Source organism: Ochotona curzoniae, unplaced genomic scaffold (genome assembly GCF_017591425.1).
Source record: "Ochotona curzoniae isolate NIBS_2020 unplaced genomic scaffold, NIBS_Ocur_1.0 contig_3498, whole genome shotgun sequence".
Lineage (NCBI taxonomy): Eukaryota > Metazoa > Chordata > Mammalia > Lagomorpha > Ochotonidae > Ochotona > Ochotona curzoniae.
The window spans coordinates 12,107,314-12,131,584 of NW_024465885.1; the positions used below are offsets into that span (position 1 = coordinate 12,107,314).

General features: G+C 38.4%; 1 protein-coding gene and 1 non-coding gene across 2 annotated transcripts in view; one reads left to right on the forward strand and one right to left on the reverse strand.

Annotated features, from left to right (window-relative positions):
- IMPG2 (interphotoreceptor matrix proteoglycan 2) overlaps positions 1–24,271 on the forward strand; it is a 53,210-nt gene that overhangs the window by 13,205 nt on the left and 15,734 nt on the right. Inside the window, exons 5-12 of the mRNA XM_040980562.1 lie at positions 436–485; positions 1,779–1,861; positions 6,191–6,352; positions 10,211–10,269; positions 13,323–13,343; positions 19,285–19,529; positions 20,422–20,504; positions 23,851–24,173. Of these exons, the coding sequence (XP_040836496.1) occupies positions 436–485; positions 1,779–1,861; positions 6,191–6,352; positions 10,211–10,269; positions 13,323–13,343; positions 19,285–19,529; positions 20,422–20,504; positions 23,851–24,173 (1,026 nt within the window). The remainder of the gene's footprint in view (positions 1–435; positions 486–1,778; positions 1,862–6,190; positions 6,353–10,210; positions 10,270–13,322; positions 13,344–19,284; positions 19,530–20,421; positions 20,505–23,850; positions 24,174–24,271) is intronic.
- On the reverse strand, positions 5,334–5,441 carry LOC121156980. The gene has a single exon (XR_005883960.1). It is a non-coding gene; the product is annotated as a U6 spliceosomal RNA (small nuclear RNA).

Genomic DNA, 24,271 nt, shown 5'->3' on the forward strand with positions numbered 1-24,271 from the left:
TAAAATGTAAGTTTATTTTGATGCAAAAGAACTAGAATCTATGTGTAATTTTTATATATTTATTTCAGTTTTTGCTTTTTTTATTTTTCTATATGTAAATTTTTGTAGCACACACTTCCCATAAACTTTTTATGAGATAAATATGCATGAATTTCACGTTTTTGTATCAAAATATACTTCATTTTAAGTTAGATTTTTGCAGAAACATTTTTAATTACTCTTGTACTTTCAGTTAGGTGATTCTTATTGAGTAGACAACATTAAGTGTAAAACAAATGAATTATAAAGTTGTAAAGTTTTAGCTTTGGTATTTAGTTCTGTGGCTTGGGAATACTTATTTGGTGATCTAGTATTTTCCTTTTTGGAAAATAAACTCCAAATCTCAAAATAAATGCTTATGTTATTATTTTATTAACTGCAAACATTCTTTTCTAGCTCTGAATTTTCATCTCCAGTTCCTTCAGACCATACTTCAACAGTGGGAGGTATGCTTTGTATCTTTTTTCATTTTTCTCAAGTTAATTATGGCTTAAGACAATATTGTAAGCAGGTACATTTTTTTCAACCTATGCTTAAAGAACATTAGATGTTTCTTCATATGTTGCTCAAAATTTCAGGAAAAAGAATTTTCATTTATTATAATATCCTGTTGTGGGTACTTAAAAATTTTCATTGCTAGGTACAATATAAATTAGGACACTACTTTAAAACTATATGAATGCTTTTAAGGCTAATATACTGTGACTACTATTTATCATTGTCTTTTTTTCTTCTGTGATTTGCAGACTTAGGATATTTCTGAATGTATAGTTTTATACATCCTCTGGATTCTATATTTCTTATAAATTGATAGCTATTTTTTTTTAAAAAATTAAGAAAACAAAAGCACTTCTTTGTAAGAAATTTCAAAGATATACAAAAATAATTGGTGCGGCACGATGAGGTTTATTTTCCAAAGATACTGATTCATAGCCCATTTCCAATCTTTCTCTGTGTCTCCCATCTGGTTTAACTAAATCAGTCCCCTTCACTAGGTAGGTCCATAAAAATAATACTTTTGCCTTTGTATTTTAGTGTCTTGCACAGAGTGTGGCACATAGTAAATGTTCAATAATCATTTGTGGAATGACTCATAATTATTTTGTGTTTTAGAAAACTATGTGAATGTATCTTCAGATTAGAGTGCATTGTATTTTCAGAAGGAAAGAACAAGTGACTTTAGAAATGGGCTTAACATTTTTTATTAATATGAAGAGAACAGATTTTTGTTTTTCATAAATTGTGGGGAGCGGCCGACCGCACGTGTATGACAGGCGGTCACAAGATGGCGGCTGGCCCAGGGCCAGGAGGCGGGATTTGTCCCGCCAGCAAGTAAACAGGAAGTCACAGGGATAGGCTAGCGATTATGTCTTTGCTCCTGGCCTATCAGGTAGCACCCAGTGGACCCATGGGGAGAAGTGATTGGGGGAGAACTGTATATAAGCAGCCCACTTTTGGCAATAAACCTTTTCGTGCACCTGCCCCTTTTCATTCCTCTCTCCTTTCTTGTTTGCCTGCACGTTTGTGTGTGTGTTCGTTGTTCGTTCAGTGTGTGTGTGTGGTGGTTGTGGTGGCGGTTCAGGCCCTCGAGATTCGTCGTCATTTTAGTGTCGCCACACGGTGGTGACAGTAAATGCAATTTTAGGAAGCTAACCATGCTTCTCTGCCACTCTCCCCACTCCCCCAGTGGATTCTGAAATCAGACGTGGTCAAGGATGTGGTTTTTTTGTTCCACTCAGGTGCTGCTCTCAGGGTTCCAGATCCAGCAGTGGCTTCTCATGAAGTTGCCTCAGAGAGCAGCGTGGAAAGAGAAAAGGAGAGTGTGAGTGACACTTTTATGTTCCTTAGTTTCTAGCATGGAAAACAGAGGGTGGCAGAGTTTACATCCCATTGTTGAACTACACAGGGCTTCCTGAAATTTCATGGATTCTGGAACTACCACATTAAAATGAATCTAAGATTCCTCAACTACTTGAAGGCAGGGGAACTGTCACTGGCGTAAGCCCATTGCCTCTTGTGTGCCTCATGGTATCATTTACCCTGGGGACTTTTCATGTCTAGTCTTTGCTGTATCAGGCCTTATCCTTCTCTGCTGGAGACGGGTATAGGTATGCAATTTAAAAAATTAAAAAAAAAAACTTTCTTGATCTTTAAAGATTGTTTTAAAAATTTTGTTCATTCATTTGAAAGGCAAAGAGCCTGAGAGACAGAGATAATCAGAGATCTCCCATTTGCTAGTTCTTTCTCCAAATGCCTAGAACTGGAAGGTGGGCCCAGCTGAAGCTGGAAGCTGGAAACTCACTCTAGGTCTCCCAGGTGGGTGGCCGAGACTGAAGTGCCAGAGCCTCACCTGCTGCCTGCCAGGATGTGCCTCAGCAGGAAACTGGAATCAGAAATGGAACCACTTATGCACTCCAATGTGTAGTACAGACCTTATAACTAGCATCTTTTAATCCTCATTGTACGTGCATTAGGGCCCTAGGACACAAGAATGAACTCACAAGAAATTACAGTCCCCTACAAGGTTGGGAGACACAACAGCAGCAGCATGATGGACTTGGGAAAATTCACGAAAGACATACCTTGTGAAACTGGAGGGGAGAGCAGAAGGGAGGGGAAGGGAGAGCCCAGCACCAGCTAAACTGTATCAAGAAACAATAATAGTAACAAAAAATATAAAAAAGAAAAAGTAAAATTAGCATCATAACTGTCATGCCAAAATACAAACCCTTGTCCTGCTTTTTAAATGTACCATTACTAACAGGAACCTGGCCACCACGCAACAGCAAATTTTATAACTGAGTCTCTACCATAAATAATACAGATTGACAAGAAGAAAAAAATAAACACTGAGAAGATAGAAACATTCTGTTAGATTTTCTGTTTTAAAATTTGGGGTGTTTGTGGCTGGCACAATGGCGTAGCATGCTAAGCCTCTCCCTGTGGTGCTGTTCCATTTCTGATCCAGCTCCTTGCTTAGGGCCTTGCAAGGCAGCACAGGATGGCTCAAGTCTGTGGGCCCCTACACTCACATTGGAGACGTGAAAGAATTTCCTGGCTGCTGGCTTCGGATCAGCTCATCTTTGGCTATTGTGGCTATCTGGGGAGTGAACCAGCAGATGGAAGACCTCTCACTGTCTCTCCTTGTCTGTGCAACTCCATCTTTCAGATAAGATTATAATAAATCTTTTAAAAAAAATGTGAGGTGTTAAAGAATCCTAGGCTATAAATCTAATTCTAATGTTATATGTACTAGGACAGTAGTTTACTTACTTTGCACTTTCTCTTTCCAACTTGGACATTATAATTTATTCACAATTAGGTGAAGTCATTCCAGTATGCCTCTCCTCCTTCCTGTCACTGAACGCACGTGGTGGTAACTTGGAATCCTGCAGTATAGGCCTGAATCAATACTTTTAACCGAAATGCAGTTGTAGTAAAGTTGATATGGCTAGAAATACTGGCACCAATGAATGAATAAAAAAGATAGTGGTTCTGAACTAGAAGCAGAAAAACTATGATTTAGGTCTGGAAACATAAAATGAGATGGCAGCTACTATAATGGAACTGAAGGGATTTTATGTAATTATTTCCAACATTAATAATTACATATTTACTTATTTACTTGAAAGGCAGATTCTTAGAGAATAGGAGAGGCAAAGATCATCCTTCAGCTGGTTCACTCCCCAAACGGCTGCTATAGCCAGAGCTGAGCCATTCTGAATCCAGGAGCCAGGATCCTCTTCCAGGTCGCCCACATGCATGCAGGATCCCAAGACCTTGGACCATCCTCAACTACTTTCTCAGGTCATAAATAGAACGCTGGATGGAAAGCGGAGCAGCCAGGACATGAACTGGCGCCCATAGGGAATGCTGGTGCTTGCAGGTGGAGGACAAGCCAATTAAGCCATCACGCAGGTCCCAGAACATTAATATTGAACACGAGTTCTCAATAGTTGGCTTCAATTTTTTTTATGAAAACCAAATTGTAAACACATGTGTGATATTCAGGCTTTGTTGCTTCATTTATAGAGCCCAGGCCGAGTATATTTACTGCAGCTCTTGAAGACTATGTGTTTTGGAATAGATGACACCTTAATGTTATCAGCTGCCTTAGCTGTGAGCAAGACAACAAGCCTGTCATGGGAAGCTGTGAAAACAGGCATTGACTTGACTTTTTCAGCTTTGGAGGAATTAGACGACATCTTCCAAAATAAGGCAGATGCATCTACATGGAAAATTTATTGGTTAGTGTAGTTATTTTCATCAGTTACCATAGCTGGATCTGCTGATCAACTTATTGCAGCTTACACATCATTAGGCTTTGCTTTGCTCTTTTACATTTTCTTGTTTTTAAAATTTTAATAACATAATATTTGTACATCCTCAATATGGAGCACAGTATTATATTTTGATATGTATTTGCAATATGTAAGAGCAAATCAAGTTAATTAATGTTTTCATCTTAAATATTTGTAATTTCTTTGTGTTGTGAATTTGGCTATTTCTTTGGAAAGAAATAGCCTATCGCTGCTTTGATTATAACAGAATTGAGCCAATATTTTCTGTGTAACTACATTTTGTTATGTGTTGTCCATGCTCTTACTCTGCTTCCAGTGCTTACCTTTCTACTCTTTATGAAATAAACATTTAGATTTCATAAATGAATGAGAATATATGCTTTTTGTTCTTTTTCTGTGCCTGGCTTATTTCACTTAATATAATATACTCTGGCCCCAACCAAGCCAGAATTTCTTTCTTTTTGTGGCTGAATAATATTACATTATATATATACCACATTAAAAAAGTTCTTCAATAATCTAAGGACACTATGGTTTATTATATATCTTCAATAATATAACAATAATAATAGATATACATGCAGCACATTAATACCTTGATTGAATTTACTTTGACTATAGACATAGTAGCGGAATTGTTAGATTACCCTTTCCAGATTTTTGAAAAAAGATGATTTATTTATTCAAGAAGAGCATTTATTTATTTCAGAGAGAGGTTTTTTATCTGCAGGTTCACTTCCTGAATGGCTGTAGTGGCTGGAACTAAGCCAGGCTACAGCCAGGAGTGAGAAGCTTCTTTGGGTCTCCTGTATGGTGACAGGGGTACAAGAACTTGGACCATTTTCAGTTGCTTTCCCGGGTACATTAGCAGGGGGCTGGATTTTAACTGAACTTGGGACCAGAATTGGTGCCCATATGGGATGCTAGTGCAACAGTACTGGCTACTGGTTTTAGATTTTTGAGAACTTCTACACTATTCTCTTTAATGAGTGCACTAATTTACATTCTCACTGCTACCAATGTCTGTCATTCTTGTGCAGAGGCCATGCTAATCTTCTTGTATTATTCCAATTTTAGCATATGTGCTACTGAAGCAAGCACAAATTGCTCTTTCTCTGAATGTTAACCAGGCCAATGTTAGTTTTGTTCCTCAAATCATTTCAGCTTTAGACACCGGAAGACCGGGATTTTAATGTTACAAAAAGTTTCTTGAATGTGGTTTCTGTTTCCATAGAGCAACTAGCTTTTTAAGAGATTTCTTTATTTTTATTGGAAAAGCATATTTCACAGAGAGAGAGAATTGTCTCTTGTCTGCTGGTTTACTTCCCGAATGCCTGCAGTGGCCAGTGCTAAGTTTATTGAAAGTCAAAAGCCAGAAGGTTCTTTCAGGTTTTCCAAAGACTTGTGCCTTCCTCCACTGCCTTTTCAGGTCATAAACAGGGAGTCAGATGGGAAGTGGAGCAGCTGGGACAAGGACCAGCACCCATGTGGGATGCTGGCACTTGCAGATGGAGAATTAGCCAATTGGACCATCGCACCAGCCCCTTCTAGACTATTTTTAAAGACTAATTATAGTACAATCAATTCATTTGATGATTTCCTTTGGGAACTATTCTACCTTTTCCTGGCCAGTGTGTATTTAAAAGAATATTCAAATGTATGGCAATTTTAACATTAGCCTTGTGCACTGAAGTCTACTTGATTTGTTCTGAAGTTAAATGCTATAGAAAATGTCATCATTATAGGTTGCTCTAGCTGTGTCCAGTACAATCAAGAATCAAGAAATTCTTGCTGAATGAATGAAAAAAAAATGACTTTTCTTGTTTTTTTTTTTTTCTCTGAAAATCCAGATCAGCAATGAAATTGAGGATGTGACAGATGAACCCCCGAAACCAGCAGCTGAACAGATTGCAGAATTCAGTATCCACCTTTTGGGGAAAGAGTACCAGGAAGAGCTCCAGGATCCCTCCAGCTTTCATTATCAGCACCTTGCAGAAGAGTTTATTTCGGAGGTATGTGACTTATCTGTGTTGTGTAGAAGAATGTTTTCTACAGATAGATGCAGAATTTTCTGTATTTACAATAGTGTTTAAATGGAGGTTTAAAACTTTAATTGTTTATCTACTTGGTTCCTGGGGTGGTGACATAGCCATTTTTCCAGAGGGCTCTGTGAAAAGTTCACAGGACAGATAAGTTCTTTCCAGAAACAAAATTCTTTCATCTTCTAACAAATAAATGCTGTTTCTGACTAGCAGCACTGCCAGGGAGAATGTGTTCTGTGGTATGATTCTGACTGGATAATGCTTGAAGAAATCAGTGTGTTTAAGGAATTATATATGGATTAGTGTATTGTTTTTCTTTAGGAAACAAATTTACTTTTAAAAAATTTAATCTTTAGTATTTTTTTTTAAACTAAACAATTCTGAGTAGTTGGTACATAGGTAATACAGCAGACAAAATTTAGAGGTATAAATGAGTTTGTAGTAAAAAATATAGTTTCTTTCTATTTCTATTTCTTAGTTGGAAATATTTTCAAAAAGGAATTTTTTAAAACAAAGATGAATTAGTACATCCCATCATTTTACTTACTGGAAGAATTCTTTATGAGACTTGAACACAAGATTCTTTCAGTCAAAAATTCTTGATAGTTGGCCACCTTCTGGTGTATCATTGCTCATGGGCAGAAAGGCACTGAATGCCCATTTACCCCTCTCTGATGACAGGATGCATCATTTCTTCCTGTTTATTTCTTTTCCATTCCCTCTTGGTAGGGTTCTCCTTTGCCAAGTTTGTCAATTCCATTACCTTGGATTAATTTCCTTCCCCAGACACTGTGTCCAGATGGGAAATAAAAATGTGCATTTCTCAGCCAAACAACATCATTGCAGCCATCAGACATGGGGAGCACAGGCCAGACAATTCATTTTCCTAGCTGTGTGGCCAAGTTGCAAGTCTGTATGGTATGTGGAAGAAATGTTAGCCAGGCCAGTGGCCGTCTGGCATCAGACAGTGTTTTGAATTGGCCGTCTGGTTCTCTCTGCCATTGGATTAAGGGACCTTTAGTAAGCCTTCATGTTTGGGTAAACAATTGCAAGGAATGACTGCATATTTAGGGGAAATGTAATAAGAACTCTGTAAAACATCTCCAATGAGGACTTTTTGAGGTAGGTAGGTAGCTAGCTATTGGCTTAGGTGATTTGAAAGTGATGAAGTGTCAGGGTCCACACCTCCTTTTCTGGCCTGTTTGAACCCTTGTTCTCCTTCTTACTGGGGGGAAGTGCCAACAGCCACTTCTGTCAGTGAGGCACAGAGGTGGAGGTGTTGTCTCTGAAGGATCCTGTTGTCATATTTACTGCAAACTGAATCCGGCCCTCTAGTGCTCTCCCCTCTTGTCAGTCACTTAAGTTGTGCCATCAGTATTTCCTCCCAGGTAAACTTGGGGCAACACAAAGCAAGTTGCTGGGAGAGGATTAAGTTCAGGTACTATAACACCTTTTTTAAAAAATTTATTTTATTTTTATTGGAAAGGTGGATATACAGAGAGGAAGATCTTGCCTCTGATGATTCATTCCCCAGGGGGCTGCAATGGCTGAAGCTGAGCCAATCCAAAGCCAGGAGCCTCTTCTGGGTCTCCCACGTGGGTGCAGGGTCCCAAAGCTTTGGACCGTCCTCGACTGCCTACCCGGGCCACAGTCAGGGAGCTGGAAGGGAAGTGGGGCTGCCGGGATTAGGACCAGCGCCCATATGGGATCCCGGGTGTGCAAGGCGAGGACCTTAACCACTGCGCCATCGCACCAGGCCCCCTTTTTTGTTTGTTTTTCAATGAGAAGTTAGGTGAGAGGAGGAGAGGATATGAAAACTTGGGAGGGAATCGAGTGGGAGACCTGGATAATGTCAGCCCTGCAGTCAGTCACACTAAGAATGTGATGTCCTTGCCTCGTGCTTCGTGCTCTATACACTAATTGCTATGTGCTCACGGCAGCCATGTGAATAAACACCTCCAATTTACAGAGACATTCAAGTCATCAAATAAGTTGTTCATGGATCTTCCAGTTTCTCTAGGAAATGAAGAGGCAAGTTGGTTCTCTTGCTACTTTTTAAGTGCTCTTGTCTTGGTGCTGTGCAGATTCGCCTTCATTTTATTTAAGGTGAAAAGTTCAGGGTAGCGTCACAATTTTCGTGGGCCTGGTCCTGATTCTAAAATGCATTTGTTATGAGTTAGAAGGAGGAAGAACAATGTAGGTTTCAGAATTGGGGAGAGTTGATATCAAATTCTGATCCCCTCACTCACCAAGTGTTTGATTCTGTCCAAGTTAGTTGACATCTTAGTGTCTCACTTTTTGTCATTGATAAAATTGGGATAATTTTCTCTCTCTCTCCATATATATAGTGTTTCAAGGATTGGAAGCAGTATTATAAGGTGTCAGACATAAGATAAATTGTGCCTATTATTAGTATTGGTGTTAATAAAATGGAATGACTTGCAACTGGGCCCCTTTTCAATAGCTAGCTGGACACAAAGATTTAGAATACTTAAATATGTTTAGACTCAAGCACTAGATGACAAAGTCCAGGTCTAAATGGGCTTAGTAATAAAAACATACATGTGGATAACACATGTACTTTTAGGCACATTTATTTTAATTTTATGAAAACGAATGGCAGATGGATACAGCAGTATTTGTTCTATAAAGGAAGATTTGTGCATGGTTGCTCTGCCAACAAAAACAGGGCTCTGGGACTAACCTTCAGTCTTCTGATTCCTAGTTCTGAAACTTCCACCCCTACCTCCATCCCACAGGAATTATCGTACCTCTATGATTTCTCTCAAAGTAGAACAAGGCAAAGTACTTGTATTGCCAAGATGTTTGATGGATTTGAATTTTTTATTTGTAAGGCATGAAGATCTTTGGTGAACCAAGATTCCTTTAAAATCCCAGTCTCCTGGGATTTTGAGAACTTGGTTAAAAGCAGATGCCCAGAAATGGCCTCAAAGTCCATTAATTTATTTCTCTTGTTCTGGTGTTGTGGTGACCTATTCAGTGAGTCAACTGAAGTGTGATGGTGTAAATGTTCAATTTCATTAAAATATGTTTTTGTGTGTGTGTGTGTGTGTGTGTGTGTGTGTGTGTAGCTTGATATACCATTGTTTTGCCTCCTCCTATCGTTAAGCTCATAGAAAGTTCCATGTTTGAATTTAAAGTTTTAGTAATCAATAAAAAATTTGGCTCCTGTAGCCTGACCCTTTGACCAGTTGGTTGATATGGATACAGCTTCATCCCCTCCCTCAAGACAGCCAGTCTACAAAGGCCTCTATTCTGTGGCTAAGTCAGAATTGTAGACCTCTCTCAAATTCTGATTCCATGTGGTAGTAACCATGTAATTGTCCTATGCTAGAAGCAGGAAACAGATGCCACCAGACACTTTGACACAGAAAACATGAACTTGACTGTCAGCGTGTGCTGCAACCAGATTTCTGTTCCAAACAATAATATTTAAAAATGCTGAAATGAATACTACTTTTTATATTTCTTCACATAAGGAAAAAAACAGTATTTTGCCATTAAGGGTGTTTTTACAGTTTGGAGAAATTGATTTCAAAGCACATTGAAACCTTAAAGGACAAAATTAAAAAAGAAAAATGTGTCAGTATTATTGTAAAAATATTTTAAATTCTGTTGTAATTTTAACTTTCTAAATATGTGTGTGGACAGCCTCTTGTTTGTTGAAAATAGTGAACTCCATTTTATTAATTGAATAAATATTTTTTACAGTATTGCATATTGTATTCTTAATAATATTGCATATTATTTTAAAATAATATTTTTTACAGTATTGCATATTTATGATTTCTACTTTTATTTTTACAGGTTGAAAATGCATTTTTTGGCTTACCAGGCTATAAGGATATCCGTGTACTTCAGTTTAGGTAAATAGACTTTATAAAACACATGTGGTTAGTGGTATGCTTTGTTCCTCGATGTTTATTGTATAGGTGGTTACTTGGAAAGCAAATGAAAAAATTATTAAAAGGTAATTTTAGTTGGGTTCATAAAATTTTTAAGTTTTGCTCATAATTTTTCATAATACTCAGGTCTCATGCACTTATTGAAGTGTATGCACTAGTAACAAATAATTTCAATTATATAATTAAGTACCCTTTCTGATGAATTAGTGCTACCAATTCTAGTTTTTCATATGAGGAAATTGAGTTAGAAATGGCAAAATAACATATTCTGGAGACATAGGTCAAAAGTTAGGCTGGAGTAGGAATTAATAGCTTAAGCTTGCTGCCGACAAGTTATATAGCTCTCATTTGATGTGATATGAGCTTGCCAGTTGAGGTGTTTCCATATTTTGGTGTAAGGCTAGCCTGTAAGGGATACTTTAATCTTAGTTTCAAGTGTCATAGTTCAGAGTAAGTCAAAGAGAACTTTTTTTTTAACAATAATAAATTTATTTAATTAGGGCTTCGTATAACATGGGAAACTTCTTGGAGACCCAATATTCAGGAACAACTGTTTCCTTTATGTTTAAGTTATGTTTAGTTCTTTGAAGCAAGGATAAGCTGTGTTGAAAAGAAGTTGGACAACTGGGTGTGATCTAAAGGTGATATTCAGTAGTGGGGCATCCAGTTTGGCCTGTCTGGTCAGACTTTTTCTGGCCTCTCTGTGGAGTGCTCCTTCTTTCTTGGTATGGGCCAAGACATTTTCTGGAGTGAGGGTTTTATAATCTCTAGTAAGACAAGGAAGGTCAGAGAATTTCTCTAAGCACAGCTTTCTTAGGTAAAGGTAGAGGAAGTTTAGAATAACTTTTTAAAATGTATGGTAAAAGAGGCTCTAGTTTTATCATCAGTCTTGGGAGATTACCCATTTGTATGACTTGCATTAGGGGAGGAAAAAATAGTGAGAGACAGAAAGGCATTCTGCCTTCAGGGAGCTCTGTGTCTGAGGCTGGAAGCCTATCAGGCCTTCTGATGACCCTTGGTTCAAAGTCCTCAACATGCCCAGTTGCCAAACTTTAAGGTATATTTTTTCTGAACCCACAAAGTTCACATACTTTAATAGTAATCCTGTGGTCTTGAAAAGTAGTCTATTCCCCAAGGCTTTCTATCCTGGAGTAAGGACCAAGGTGTAGGAACAGGAATCTTAGACTTAAAAGGAATATTAGAAGGGACCTGAATTAGAAAATAAAACTTTCAAAAAAGACATTTCCTCCCTTAATACTTGCAACATAATACATATAAACATTTATTATGTACATTCTTAATAATGGGAACATCAGATTCCTGAATTTGCTTTATCTGGACTGATTGTTCTATGTAGTAGAAACTATATTACAAAGTTTACTTTTCCTTTTTTTATAATAAAAGAATTTAAGACACATGACACCAGGACTTGTATTTTTTTCTAATATTTATTTATTTATTTATTTATTTTTTACAATCTTGACATAATTAAGGTGAACAGGTTCAAGCACTACAGGAAGATGGGCAAGACAATCAGTTCCGTATTGTTTCCTTAATATATCTGATGTAAAAGAGATTTTAAGGGAGAAGCCCCACCCAGTCTCCCACTCACCCCAGGTCCCAGATGTGGGGCATGCTCTGAGGGTCCTGCCCAAGTGGTTTTGATAGTTCAACAGTTCTGAATCACTGCCACTCTCACCACTGCAAGCACGATGTGTTTGTTGGAGATTCCATTGATCGACATAGTCCATCATAGCGTCTCCATTTGCCCGGTATTTTCATTGCCAACATATAACTGAGGTGGTTGATTGACTTGTTCTGTCCTCTGACTTTTGATGGTTAGGGTTCTGAGTCTGGAAGCTCGATTTGGGGGATCCCCAAAGAAACTTTGAGGTGTTCCCAGACCAGATTCTGTATGTACTAGCAAGCACAGAGCCCAGCACAGATAGGACTTGTATTTTTTATAACTTTTCTTTTGTATAAAAATGGGGTTGGTGTGTATAAATTTCTACCTTAATCACTTAGTTTGAGTTTTTGCTCATGATTTCCCCAGAAACTGGAACAGAAATATGTCTTGACACTTTGTATTTGAAGAAAAGTACAGTGATCTGAATCAACAATAGAACTTGGGTCTTTGAATGGGTTGGGGAAACATAAATGTCCCAACAATTTGGAGTGTCTGATTTGAATGTGTTACATGAGAGTTCCATAAATTATTTTGCCTTGTTTAATCCACTGTATTTATTAATCTCTTATCATGTATCTTAATTAATGCTCCTTCATGTGGTGGGCTGAAGAAACAACATGGCATTCCCTTGTTCTCTACCGTGACCTACAAAAACGTTTTTGATCTTCCTCATTTGTGTAGTATGCAAAAGTATATGGGAGGTGATTTGTCTTTGTTTATGTTTGAAAATAATCTTATTTGACCATCCGAGCAGATGGACGATGGGGTTAGGCATGGAATTCTTGATGGTTAATAGTTTTCATTTAGAGCCTTGAAGTTATTGTTCCACTTTCATTGTTGTTTTATTTGAAAAAGCTCATTTTGATTTATAAGATTTTTCCTCCCTCATTTGAGTCTTCAGTACAGTTCTGCAATTTCTCAGTCTTGTATTTTAATGTAAGTCATTACACCTGATTTTTATTTTGTTTATTTTACTACTACATAGAATAATGTTTCTCAAAGCAGATCTTTAAGTTTTAATATCAACAAGTAGAATCATCTGCAGATAAAATGAAAAATGTTGGTTTATGAGATAAATATATAAATTATTTAAAAACTATTTTTACACAAAGTTTGAAAGACAACAAACAACATGCTCTTAAACAGAATACTTAGGAGTGGAATAGCTAAGGATATTTTTCAGTATCTGGCACTATGCAGATGTTTTCATTTAAAGGATGCACTTCAAATAAGATCAGGAAAAACATATAAACTTGTACTTTGGCAAATAATGTGACAATTACAGTTGTCTGGAATTCTTCTTGATTCTTTGTATTTTTGTTTTCAGGTCCCCAAAGGAAAATGACAGGTACAATATTTTCTGTGTTACCCGCTGAATTTGGAATTAGCTTAGAAAATGTGGGAGCTTGATGTAAGATTTATGTTTTATTTGAAAGGCAGAGTGACAGAGAAAGAGGAGGGGGAGAGAGAAAGAGACAGAGAGAGAGACAGAGAGAAAGAGAGAGAGAGATCTTCTATTCACTTTCTTACTGGCTTACTCCCTAAACACCTACAGTGGAGTTAGCTCAAAACTAGGAGTGAACATGGAACTCCACCCAGGTCTCCTGTTTAGGTATAAGTACTCGAACTGTCTTCCAAGCTTTCCTAGGTGCATTATTAAGGATCCAGCTCCTTAATAATTATAATCATTATTAAGGAGTGGAGCAGCCAGGACTAGAACTTAATGCGCTCATGTTAGTGTGGCAAGCAATGGCTTAGCATGCTGTGTCTCAATGCCAGCCCCAAACACCTGATTGTTTGAGATGTTCTTTAGGTTATTAGAGTGTTCAGACAGCTCAAGCATTAGTGTCAATTCTATGATCCAAAGAGTAGTATCCGTTTTCTAACTATTACAGTCCTGTAGGGAAATAGCCAACAATTCATTACATTTTATGGTAGAATTGTTAACCCAGGTACAGTTTTGACATTTTTGGCCTTGTCAGGTAGTTGATAGAATTTATTAGTTACTTTTGATGTGCTTATATTGTGAAATATGTATGAATGACTATGTAGCACAGAAATAGTCTACTTGTAGGATCCATACTATCTCCCTTTCTCCATAAGCATTTATATGTACATGACCTTTTCTATTTGTTCTTTCAAGATTTATTCATTACATTTAGTAGGACCCATTTGAAGTGAATCAACAATATATACATCTGGTATACATACTTCAGAAATTCAACTAAGGCTTTGGATGTGTAGTTTCTTCATGGAAGAAGTGTTATGACAGAAGCAGCGTCTTGAGTTTCTTATGTCTGAAATATTCTTGCAGGTCTTAATGGCATGTGGTGCTGCTCTTATTTATTTATTTATTTTTGTAAAATCTACAACATGCCAAAACCAGCTGAATGTTAGTGCCCTTAAAGTGAAAGTAAAAAAGGGTGAACTTGACCTCTGTATAACTTATGTCTCTGGGAAGAGCTGTCAACCCAAGAAGCTCTCCTCTGCACAACAGCTGTTTCAGTCCAGTTGACTATGTGAAAGATGATACTGTGGTGGATGGTTGACAAGTTGCCAAGTACACAAAGCCAGTAGAACTCTTTCTTCAATTAGATAATGTTTCCTGTCCCAGTGTGTATTCTGCTTATGTACTTCCTTAGCTTCTTGGTTTTCTTTTAATATGCTCCTACCCCTATTCTGAGTTTTGTTTCTGTACAAAAAAATATGGTAGTAAATTGCAGCATCTCTTAGGCAATTTATCTTCTTTAATGAATTTAAATTGTTACAAGGCATGATAGATTATTGCAGCAATTTTATTTTTAGGTATTCAATGGAAATACTGGAAGGCTTCATGCTTTGTTAGTAAAGAATAGGGTCAGAGATCTAATCCAGACCACTTTATTTGCATAGATGTCATCATCCAGGAACATTTTTTTCTGAGCCTTTCCCCATTTTAATTAAAAGTCGCACAAGGGTCACAGTAGACTCCCAATAAATGCTTTATTCTCCGTGTCTGATTTTCTATATAATCCAGGAATCAACTCCAGTGCCAATTAGCACAGCTCTTCCTTATTTTTTTTCCTTATCACTGTTTTGTGTCTTAGAGACAAACACTAGAAGTTCTAACAGGATGTGCCAAGATTCCAGTAAGAAATCCACCTTTCTGAAGATGAGAGTATGATCTGTCCCAGTAAACGTGGGAACAACAGGATCCTCACAGAATTAGGCTGTGCCTAGGAAACCATGTTTGTAAAATGATTATGCAGATGAGGCCAACGCCATGGTGTAGCAGATTGGCTCACTGTCTGTGGTACTGGCATCCCATATGGGCACTGGTTTGAATCCCAGAGGCTTCACTTGTAATCCAGCTACCTGCTGGTGGCCTGGGTTGGGCGACGAGAGCAGCTCCTGCACCTATGGAGAAGCTCCTGGCTCCTGTCTTTGGATTGGCTCAGGTCTGGCTGTTGTTGCCATTTGGAGAGTGAACAAGCACATAAAGGAGCTTTCTCTTGGTTTCTACTTCTCTCTGTGGCTCTACCTGTCATATAAAAATAAAATAAATGTTAAAAAAATGATTACACAGATCATTACAGATATGAGAGGATAGTTTCCTTGGTCTTTAGGGTTGGAAATTATCTCTTTATATTTAGAGATTTAAGATGATTCAGATAAATCAGAAGTGTTACATAGTGTCATCTAAGTGGCACAATTTCAATTGTCTTATCTCGTTACACGTGTGAACCAAACTGGTCATTTCTCTCATTATTTTTGAAAGTATTTATTGAATTACTTGGAACCAGGTGTTGTGGTAGATGACTGGGATACAGAGCTGAAGAGTAGTTAGTGGTGAGGGAGACGGAGTAACAGCACCAGTTGTGTCTATATATCTTATGCTAGCAAGAGGCTCAACTAGAGGTGATGTCTTAACTTAGGCAAAGCAGAAGTAGCCAGGTGAAGAGGATGTGTGCATAGGGTGGGGGGAAACAGCAGGCATGCAGAGAGAAGGAAATGCATGCGCACAATTTCATAGACAATAGTGTAAATGTGCCTGCCTATAGTCTGCTGGTTGGTCAGAATGCCTGAAAACTCCCAAGAGCAAGGGGAGCAGCCTGTGCTGAGTTTTGACCAGTAGGTGTCGCTCTTACTGTTTGGTTCCACTCTAGAGCCATCACTTGGTTATTTTGATATTTTAGTATATTTTACTGAATTGCTTCTTTAGTTAAAAATCAAGTATTTACCTATGAATCAACATATTTGGAAGTACAAACTAAAATTTTTGAATTGCTTAAGGGATTGAGGGAAATTCTAGATGAAAAGCAGATGTTTTTAACACTTAGATTAGAATATCAGGATGTCTAAGTGATTAACCATTGCTTTTAAGAGTCCCATACCAGTGTAGCATAAGGGTTAACTTAACAAATCTTAGAAACAATATTCAGGCGGCCCGGCGTGGTGGCACAGTGGTTAAGGTCCTCGCCTTGCATGCCTGGGATCCCATATGGGCGCCGGTTCTATCCTGGCAGCCCCGCTTCCCTTCCAGCTCCCTGCCTGTGGCCCGGGAAGGCAGTCAAGGATGGCCCAAAGCTTTGGGACCCTGCACCCGCGTGGGAGACCCAGAGGAGGCTCCTGGCTTTGGATCGGCATAGCATCGGCGTTGCGCTCACTTGGGGAGTGAATCATCGAATGGAAGATCTTCCTCTCTGTCTCTCCTTTCTGTATATCCACCTTTCCAATAAAAAAAATAATAAAAATAAATCTTAAAAAAAAAAACCCAACATTCAGGGTGATACAAAAACATCAAAAAGGCCCGGCTACTTTTGTGTCACATGAAAGTTTGACCTTCGTGGCCTTTGACATCCAGGGTGTGATCTGTACCATGCAAACCAGGACAGGTCCAGAACAGCCAGTTCTTCCAGGAGGGAAAAATCTCTTAATAGCATTCGTGCTCACCAAAACAAAAAAGACAACCGATTCTCCATGATGCCCATTAATCTATTTAAAATGAGAAATATAGCCGTCAGCTGATCAACGATTGCCTTGACTGATTTATGCATTCTGTTGCTCTAGGAAAATCTGTATGGAATTACAATTAAAATTTTATTTTTCAGGGCTTGAAATTAGAAGTAGGAAAGTTGGGCAATCCTAATATTAGGCCAGTAAAGCAAGCCATGCTTGTAGCCATCTGCATTCTCTTTGCAGAGATTTCTCATACAAGAAAACCCCAGTGTACTGAGCAGAAGCCATTCCTGAAGCAGTAACATGGATTATAGAGCAATCTCATTGTTCCAGACAGTCTTGAGTGATTTACCTCTGTTAAGGTAGTGTTCTTTCCTCCAGAGGAGTCTTGCTGACTATTTGTGATTGTACAGGGTCTGATTGGAAGCCAAAGTGTTGACTAGGGTAAAGCTGTCTTCATGATAATAGCTTAGTTAATGCCACTAAGAGTGTCACATTGTGTCATAGAACGCTCAAAACCAGTTGGAGGAGTTGCCGTAGAACTCCAAACTGTCCATTCATTTGAAGGCCAGCAGGCCAGTCACTGATTTTGGAGTGATAGAGAAAAACAGTTTCTTTTTTTTTGCAAGGGTCAGAGCAAAGAACCAGACAACTAATGATTAAATCCTGTATTCCACAAGGATTCAAGGCATGCGTCTTATAAATCAAAGCTGGGGGTGAACAGGGTGTGATAAGCTCATGTGTTCATTTACTCAGTGTTAGGAGATAGGATGTTTCTTTTGGAATGGCAAAGGTGGGCTGTAGCCCATTGAGTTAAGTGGTATGTTGGGCATTATTTTGTTTGGTATGGGCCTGTGAGTTTCTGTAGAGCTCCTGAAGTAGAGGCCAGCATTGATGTGTTAACTATTGGGGCAATTCAAATCTTCACTCTGGGTTTCATTTCCAAGTTTTCCATTGTGTCATTTTGAAATTTAGTGAGTTAATCTCTACAGAGAACTAGAGGGGTGAACCTTGTGACAGAGTGAGTATAGCCCCAGCCTGCAATGCCAATATCCCATTTGGGCATTGATTGGTTCACTTCTACTCCATCTCCCTGTTAACAGCCTGGGAAAGCAATGGATGATGGTGCAAGTACTTGATCCGTGGCACCGATGAAGACCCAGATGAAGCTGCTTGTTGGGGGCACTGACAATTTCCTGCCCTGTGATTGGCCCTTTGCCCTGATTGGTGTGCCTTGGGTATCTTTAAGCTGATTGGACAGGTTTGACAGTTAAGCGGGGGCTTCGCGGGGGAGGGGCTGGAGCGTAACGGTCATAACGGTCATAACGGTTCACAACAGAAGATCGGAATAAAGCGCCTTGGAGACTCTCTCAAGTGTCGGGTGATTTCTTCCGTGGGACGGGAGGACCCCCAATAGCTCCTGGCTCTGGGCTTTGGCCTGGAACAGCCCTAGCCATTGCAGCTTTCTGGGAAGTGAATCAGCAAATGGAAGATCTCTCTCTTTCTGTTTGTGTGTGTAACTCAAAAGAAAAGATGTTAGGACTTGATTAAAAAAAATTCACAAACTGGGGCCCGGCACGGTGGCGCAAGTGGTTAAAGGTCCTCGCCTTGCACGCCCTGGATCCCATATGGGCGCCGGTTCTAATCCCGGCAGCCCCGCTTCCCTTCCAGCTCCCTGCCTGTGGCCTGGGAAGGCAGTCGAGGACAGCCCAAAGCTTTGGGAACCTGCACCCGCGTGGGAGACCCGGAAGAGGCTCCTGGCTTTGGATCGGCATAGTATCGGCCCGTTGCGCTCACTTGGGGAGTGAATCATCGGATGGAAGATCTTCCTCTCTGTCTCTCCTCTCTGTATATCCGCCTTTCCAATGAAAAAATAATAAAAATAAATCTTTAAAAAAAAATTCACAAACTGTGATCTGTTGCATTTCCATGTTTTTCATGGGTTTCTTTCCACAATTAGATAGCCGTGTTTTAGTACATAATTCATCCAACAACAATGCTTAGTGGTTATGAGATTTCCTGTTGTTGGAGGAGTTAGGAAAGGTTTTTAATAATTAAATGAAAAAAAAAACTAATAGGGAAAAAAAGAAGCATGCTGATGGTTGACTTTGAAGGAAGAATAATGATTGAGATCTGGGGGAAGAAGAGACTCAGGTACGTCCGCAGTATAGTCTCTGCTCCTGGATGTCCAATTCTCTGGAAAGTAAGACAGGATGGCAAAAACACAGCCCAGAGCCTGTGAGAGTGACGGTGAGACTCTTCCTCTAGGTCTAATGTTTGTTCTCTGTAATTCTAGTGCTCCTTTGTTTATGCTTCCTCAGCTGGACTTAATCTGTTCTTTTTTTTTGTAGTGGCATGGATGTTCACTATGCAGTTACCTTCAATGGTGAGGCCATCAGCAATACCACCTGGGAGCTCATTAGCCTTCACTCCAATAAGGTAGAAAACCATGGCCTTGTGGAGTTGGATGATAAGCCCACTGCTGTTTATACAATTAGCAACTTCAGAGATTATATTGCTGAAACACTGCACCAGAATTTTTTGCTGGGAAATTCCTCCTTGGATCCAGATCCTGATTCCCTTCAGCTTATTAGTGGTGAGTTTGATATCCTTCATAGTTTCAGTTTCCTTTCCAATGTTCTCTGGCTAAAAACCAATTTCCCTAAATATATGCAGTAGAAGAAAAAGGAAAGTACTGTTTTATCAGGAAGTTTAAGCAGAAGCAGGCCATAATCCTGCTTAGGTAATGATGACATAAATTGTCCAGAGGTTGGTCTACTGGTAATAACTTGAAAATCAGAGAGCATAAGAGTGGGAACAGTTTAGGAAAGTAATGGTATGTTTTCATCAAAGAAATGATGGCAGAATATAGTTAGTTAGGGAGTTATAGTTATGAACCAACATGAATATGTGGATCTGGGATCATCAGGGAGAGGAAAACTGCTCTGGATCTGGAGGCTGTTGTGTGTTACAGCCAATCTGGGACTAAAATTTACTAATAGTTTGGTGTGCAAGAGTTTAACTCATCAGGGACACAGTGTCCTGTCCAGTTACTTGCTATTACATGTTTTTATGTCTGAATTGTTAGGTCATTGGTGGTTAAGCTTTCAAAGTATTCAGTTTGTTCTATTTTACTAAAATGGCAGAGTGGGACTGGTGCCAGCTGCTAAAAAAGAAAATACACATGGGAAAGGTGAGAGATTTTAGCAATATCTCTGTGAGCAAAAGGAAACTTAATCTGTTATTAAAAGAAAACTTTCTATAAATTAAATTATGCAGAGTTTAATAGAACAAAGGACAGTTAATGAGTTGGGAAGCCCCTAGAAGCCAATCAATTTCTGTTTTGAATCCAGAACTACCATGGGGCTGAGTAATATTTATAGGCAGAAATTGGCAAATGACACGCAAAGAGCTTGGTTTTTAGCTGTCCTGGTACATAAAATCCAACAATATCTTGGCTAAAAATGTTCTTAATGTTATTTCTTCAGTGAGAGAAGTTTTGCTTCCCCAACCTGAAGACCCTATTTTGAATACACAAAGTCCAAGTCTGCAGGCACCATCTCCGACTTTGGTATGTTTCTATGTTTTATGGCAATGCCTAGAACCAGGCCGTCAAGTTTCTCTCTTTTACACCTTCATCTGCTTATTTTGGCATCATGAATTTCCCAAACTATTTCCATTTCAGGTATTCTCTTGCATCATCCCTGGAACATTACTCATGGCTGTCAGCTCATGAGTACCATGTGTTGGCTCAAACCATTTAAGCCTTCTGCAATGGTTAAATCAGGGCTGTATTTCCAAACTCCACACATGCAAGAAAACTTGTTTCTAGTACATACTTGTTTGGTAGCTACTAAGTATGAATCGTTCTCCAAAAGTTACTCAGGTATATTTTTACAAACCAAATGGCAAATTGTGGTACAGAAATTTATTTCAAGGGTTAAACTGAAGAGACATGTGGGCACTACAGCATACAGAACTTTTCATCTTCTGAATATCAGTAAGATCTTCTAATGTGAAGTTCTGTTTCATTGTGTCAGAAAGTGACCAGAGCTTGGCCCTGGCTGACCCTTTGATGAGACATAGCACTGACAAACCAGGTTTCTTGTTCATTTATGCTGCAGTGATTCCATTTGCATTTAAGTTAACTCCTTACCTTGTCACTAATGATAATTCAAATATACCAGCTAACAATTTAAGGAGACGTTGGGATGGCAATGGGTGATGATGAGACATAAAAATGAGTGATTAATTAGGAGTGTCTAATTCTTACTTGTTTTTTGTTCTGTTCTCTCTTTCTTTCAACTATTAACAAAATTTGCTCTCTTATAGAAATGACTTTTTGTTAAATAAGCTTTGATTTTTAAAAATTGTATTAGAGGTGGGAGTGTTGGGATATTGAATTTGATGCCTTTCTGGAATTCCAGCTTGGAAAATCAGTTGTTTCTATAGCATTAGCAAGTTTTTCAACTGGCATTAGCAAAAGTAAAGCTTGCCAGAATAATTTTAAACTTGTCAATACACTATGTTGAACTAAAAGAAGAATTCATGAGTTGCATTTGCTACTATGGTAACATTTATTGATATAAAAATAAATGAAGTGCTATTCTTAGCATTAATGCATTCTTCACCTTTCAATAGGTATAAGAAAGCTTCATCTCCATGAATTTTTGGGGGGAATGCCAATTTTTTTTAGCAGATGGTCTTCATTCTTTACTTGAAAAGTGAAATTGCTTACTTTCACATTTTATATTCATTTTGAGTTGATTTTATAAAAATATTTATTGTTCTTTTACAAAATGAAAACAGCATTTAGTTACATAAATATAATGAAATAATAAATATTGCTTTTTGCAAATTGTAATTTCATCAGAAACTTAGCATCTTTTAAAATGTATGTCAGTTTGATATATATGTCATCTCTGATGAAGCTAAATTTGTTTTTTTAGCTCTAAAATTTTAAAAATTTTAATTTTAAGTTAATTTATAACAGAATCAGTGTGATTTGCAGGTAGAGTTCTAAGAACAGAATATTTTTTCCCTTTTTACCTTTCTCTCCCATTCTTTCTTTTTTTTAGTTTTAACATATTGTAAATTTATAATACAGTGAAAGGCTTAATACTTCATTGAATGAAAAGTTTTAGCAAGCAAAAAGCAAAAGACCTCAAAGCTAAATTCACTAAGCACAACCTAAATGAATTGTCATCTGCTTAGAGTTTAAAAAATGAAAAGCATCTTTGGAATTTGCTAGAATATAAACATGCCTGACTCAGCTGAAAGCTTAGTTAACTTTAATTATGATTTTGGTTCATTAGGAAAAAAATAAATTTTCTGATTTGATATCATCATTAATATCATAACTACATCTTTAAAAACAGAGGTATATTTTGAACAAATTGTCTTCTTGCCTTCCCCTAAGTATAAATGTGTTTTAGATACTAGAAAAATAAAAAAAAAAGGAATTTTCTTCCTATACAAACAGGCATTTGAATATTGGACAATGGGCTCTATCTCTCCCTCCCATCTGTGTTCATTTGGGCCTTGTGAAATGTGTTAACCCAACAGAAAAAGGACTGACAAGTCAGTTGGCTGTGGCTTTTTCACTGGGAATCTTTTCTGCATTGGTGACAATACACTGGTAGAGATCTTTGAATAAATAACCATGTTATTGTGGGAAAAGCACTGGCACCAAGAAATCTGGAGAATAAACTTTCATCCTGATTTTTTTCTCTATTTTTTTTGTGACCTCAGAAATTTTACTTCTATGAGCCTCATTTCCTTATCTTTAGTAAGCATCATTGGTACTATACATGATAGTACATTTTTATACCATGGCTCCTCCTTTGTCTAAATAGTTAACACTTACCCATATGAACCTACTAATGGAGGTATGGGTAGAGTTAAGGGAACAAAAAGTGGTGTTGAGCTAGGCAGACAGCATAAAGGGACCGTTATCAACTACTGGATTCAAGGACAAAGGGAGGAAATGCTATTATCAGAGTCCAGTGGAAGCCAGAGCTGCACTGTGGAAGGACACAGCTACTGCTTGAGACACAGAGTTGAGAGTAGGAGGAAGCAGCAAGAAAACCCCAGCCTCTCACTCCTCCTGACTTGATCTGCTTGTGCCACCGATTGTCCAAACTCAAAACGGAGTGATATGATTCAGAGGAACCCACATTCCAGGGCAGATAACAGAGAGAAGGATCTGGTTCGTGGTGGCAAATATAGAATAACCAACCTGGAAGCTCATTTGAAGCAGAAATTAATTAAAGCGCATGGACAAGACAAAAAATTATAATGTCACTCAGCTCCACAAATGAAAGGTTTAGTTGTCAATTTAAAGGAAGTAAGTTAAGCTGAAAATATCTTTCATTATAGCCAATGATCTGTTACTATCTCTCTTCTGTATTTGTACCTATAGGAAGAGACAAATTAGTGCATTTCTGGTGATTTCTTGCTTCTCAGTTCCTTCCTGATGATTTGGCGTGTGCAGTTCAGAGCTTCCTCACACAAGTTATCAAAGGCAAGGGACATTGTGTAGACAAAGGGTAAAAGATTTATTAGACCACACGTTAGGTTGACTCCTTCACAGATTTTATTTCATGGCCAAAGTTTGAACTCTAATTACTAACTTTTAGTTTGTGTGCTTCTCCCCACCCCACTTTTGCAGGTGAGTTTTGAGAGCTTGCTATAGTTTTCCTTTGGGTTTTCTAATTGGGAGTTACAATTTGAGGTAAAGCTGATTCTAGAGCCCATGTTGACTGGCTCTAACACCCGCTCTGCCCTCTTCTCTCAGTGGTACATTACCTCTTGTTCCAGTATAGACAGATAGGTGTATAGATAGAAAGGTGATATTTAAAGTAATTATTGTGTGTTCATTTTATGTATGATATGATTTAGCCTTTTTTTCCCCATAGGATAATACCTTTCAAGCTGAATGGCCCTCAGCAGATGGATCCACAGCCAGCAGTATTTCACCACTTGATTTCAGCTCTGGTCCTCCCTCAAGCACTGACAGGGAACTCTCGCCAGAAAGTCCTTTGGGTGATTTAGTGTTTACACTCGATTTAGCCTTTCCCTCCAAGGTGGGCCTGGGTCCTTCCCAAGAGGCTTTAGAGGTTAGTGGCTTGACTCTCCATTCTGTCACCCCAGCAGTGCTTCCCACTGATGTGCCTGTGGCTCCTGAGGAGGGGACTTCTGGATCTCACTTAATAGGAGATGGTGAGGAACTTGAATCATTTTCTATACTTTATTAAATCAGATGCCAAGGGTTTTGAAGCGAGGAAGAGGTTACGGCTCAGACAGAAAGCATGATAACTTTCATTAGGGGAAAATACC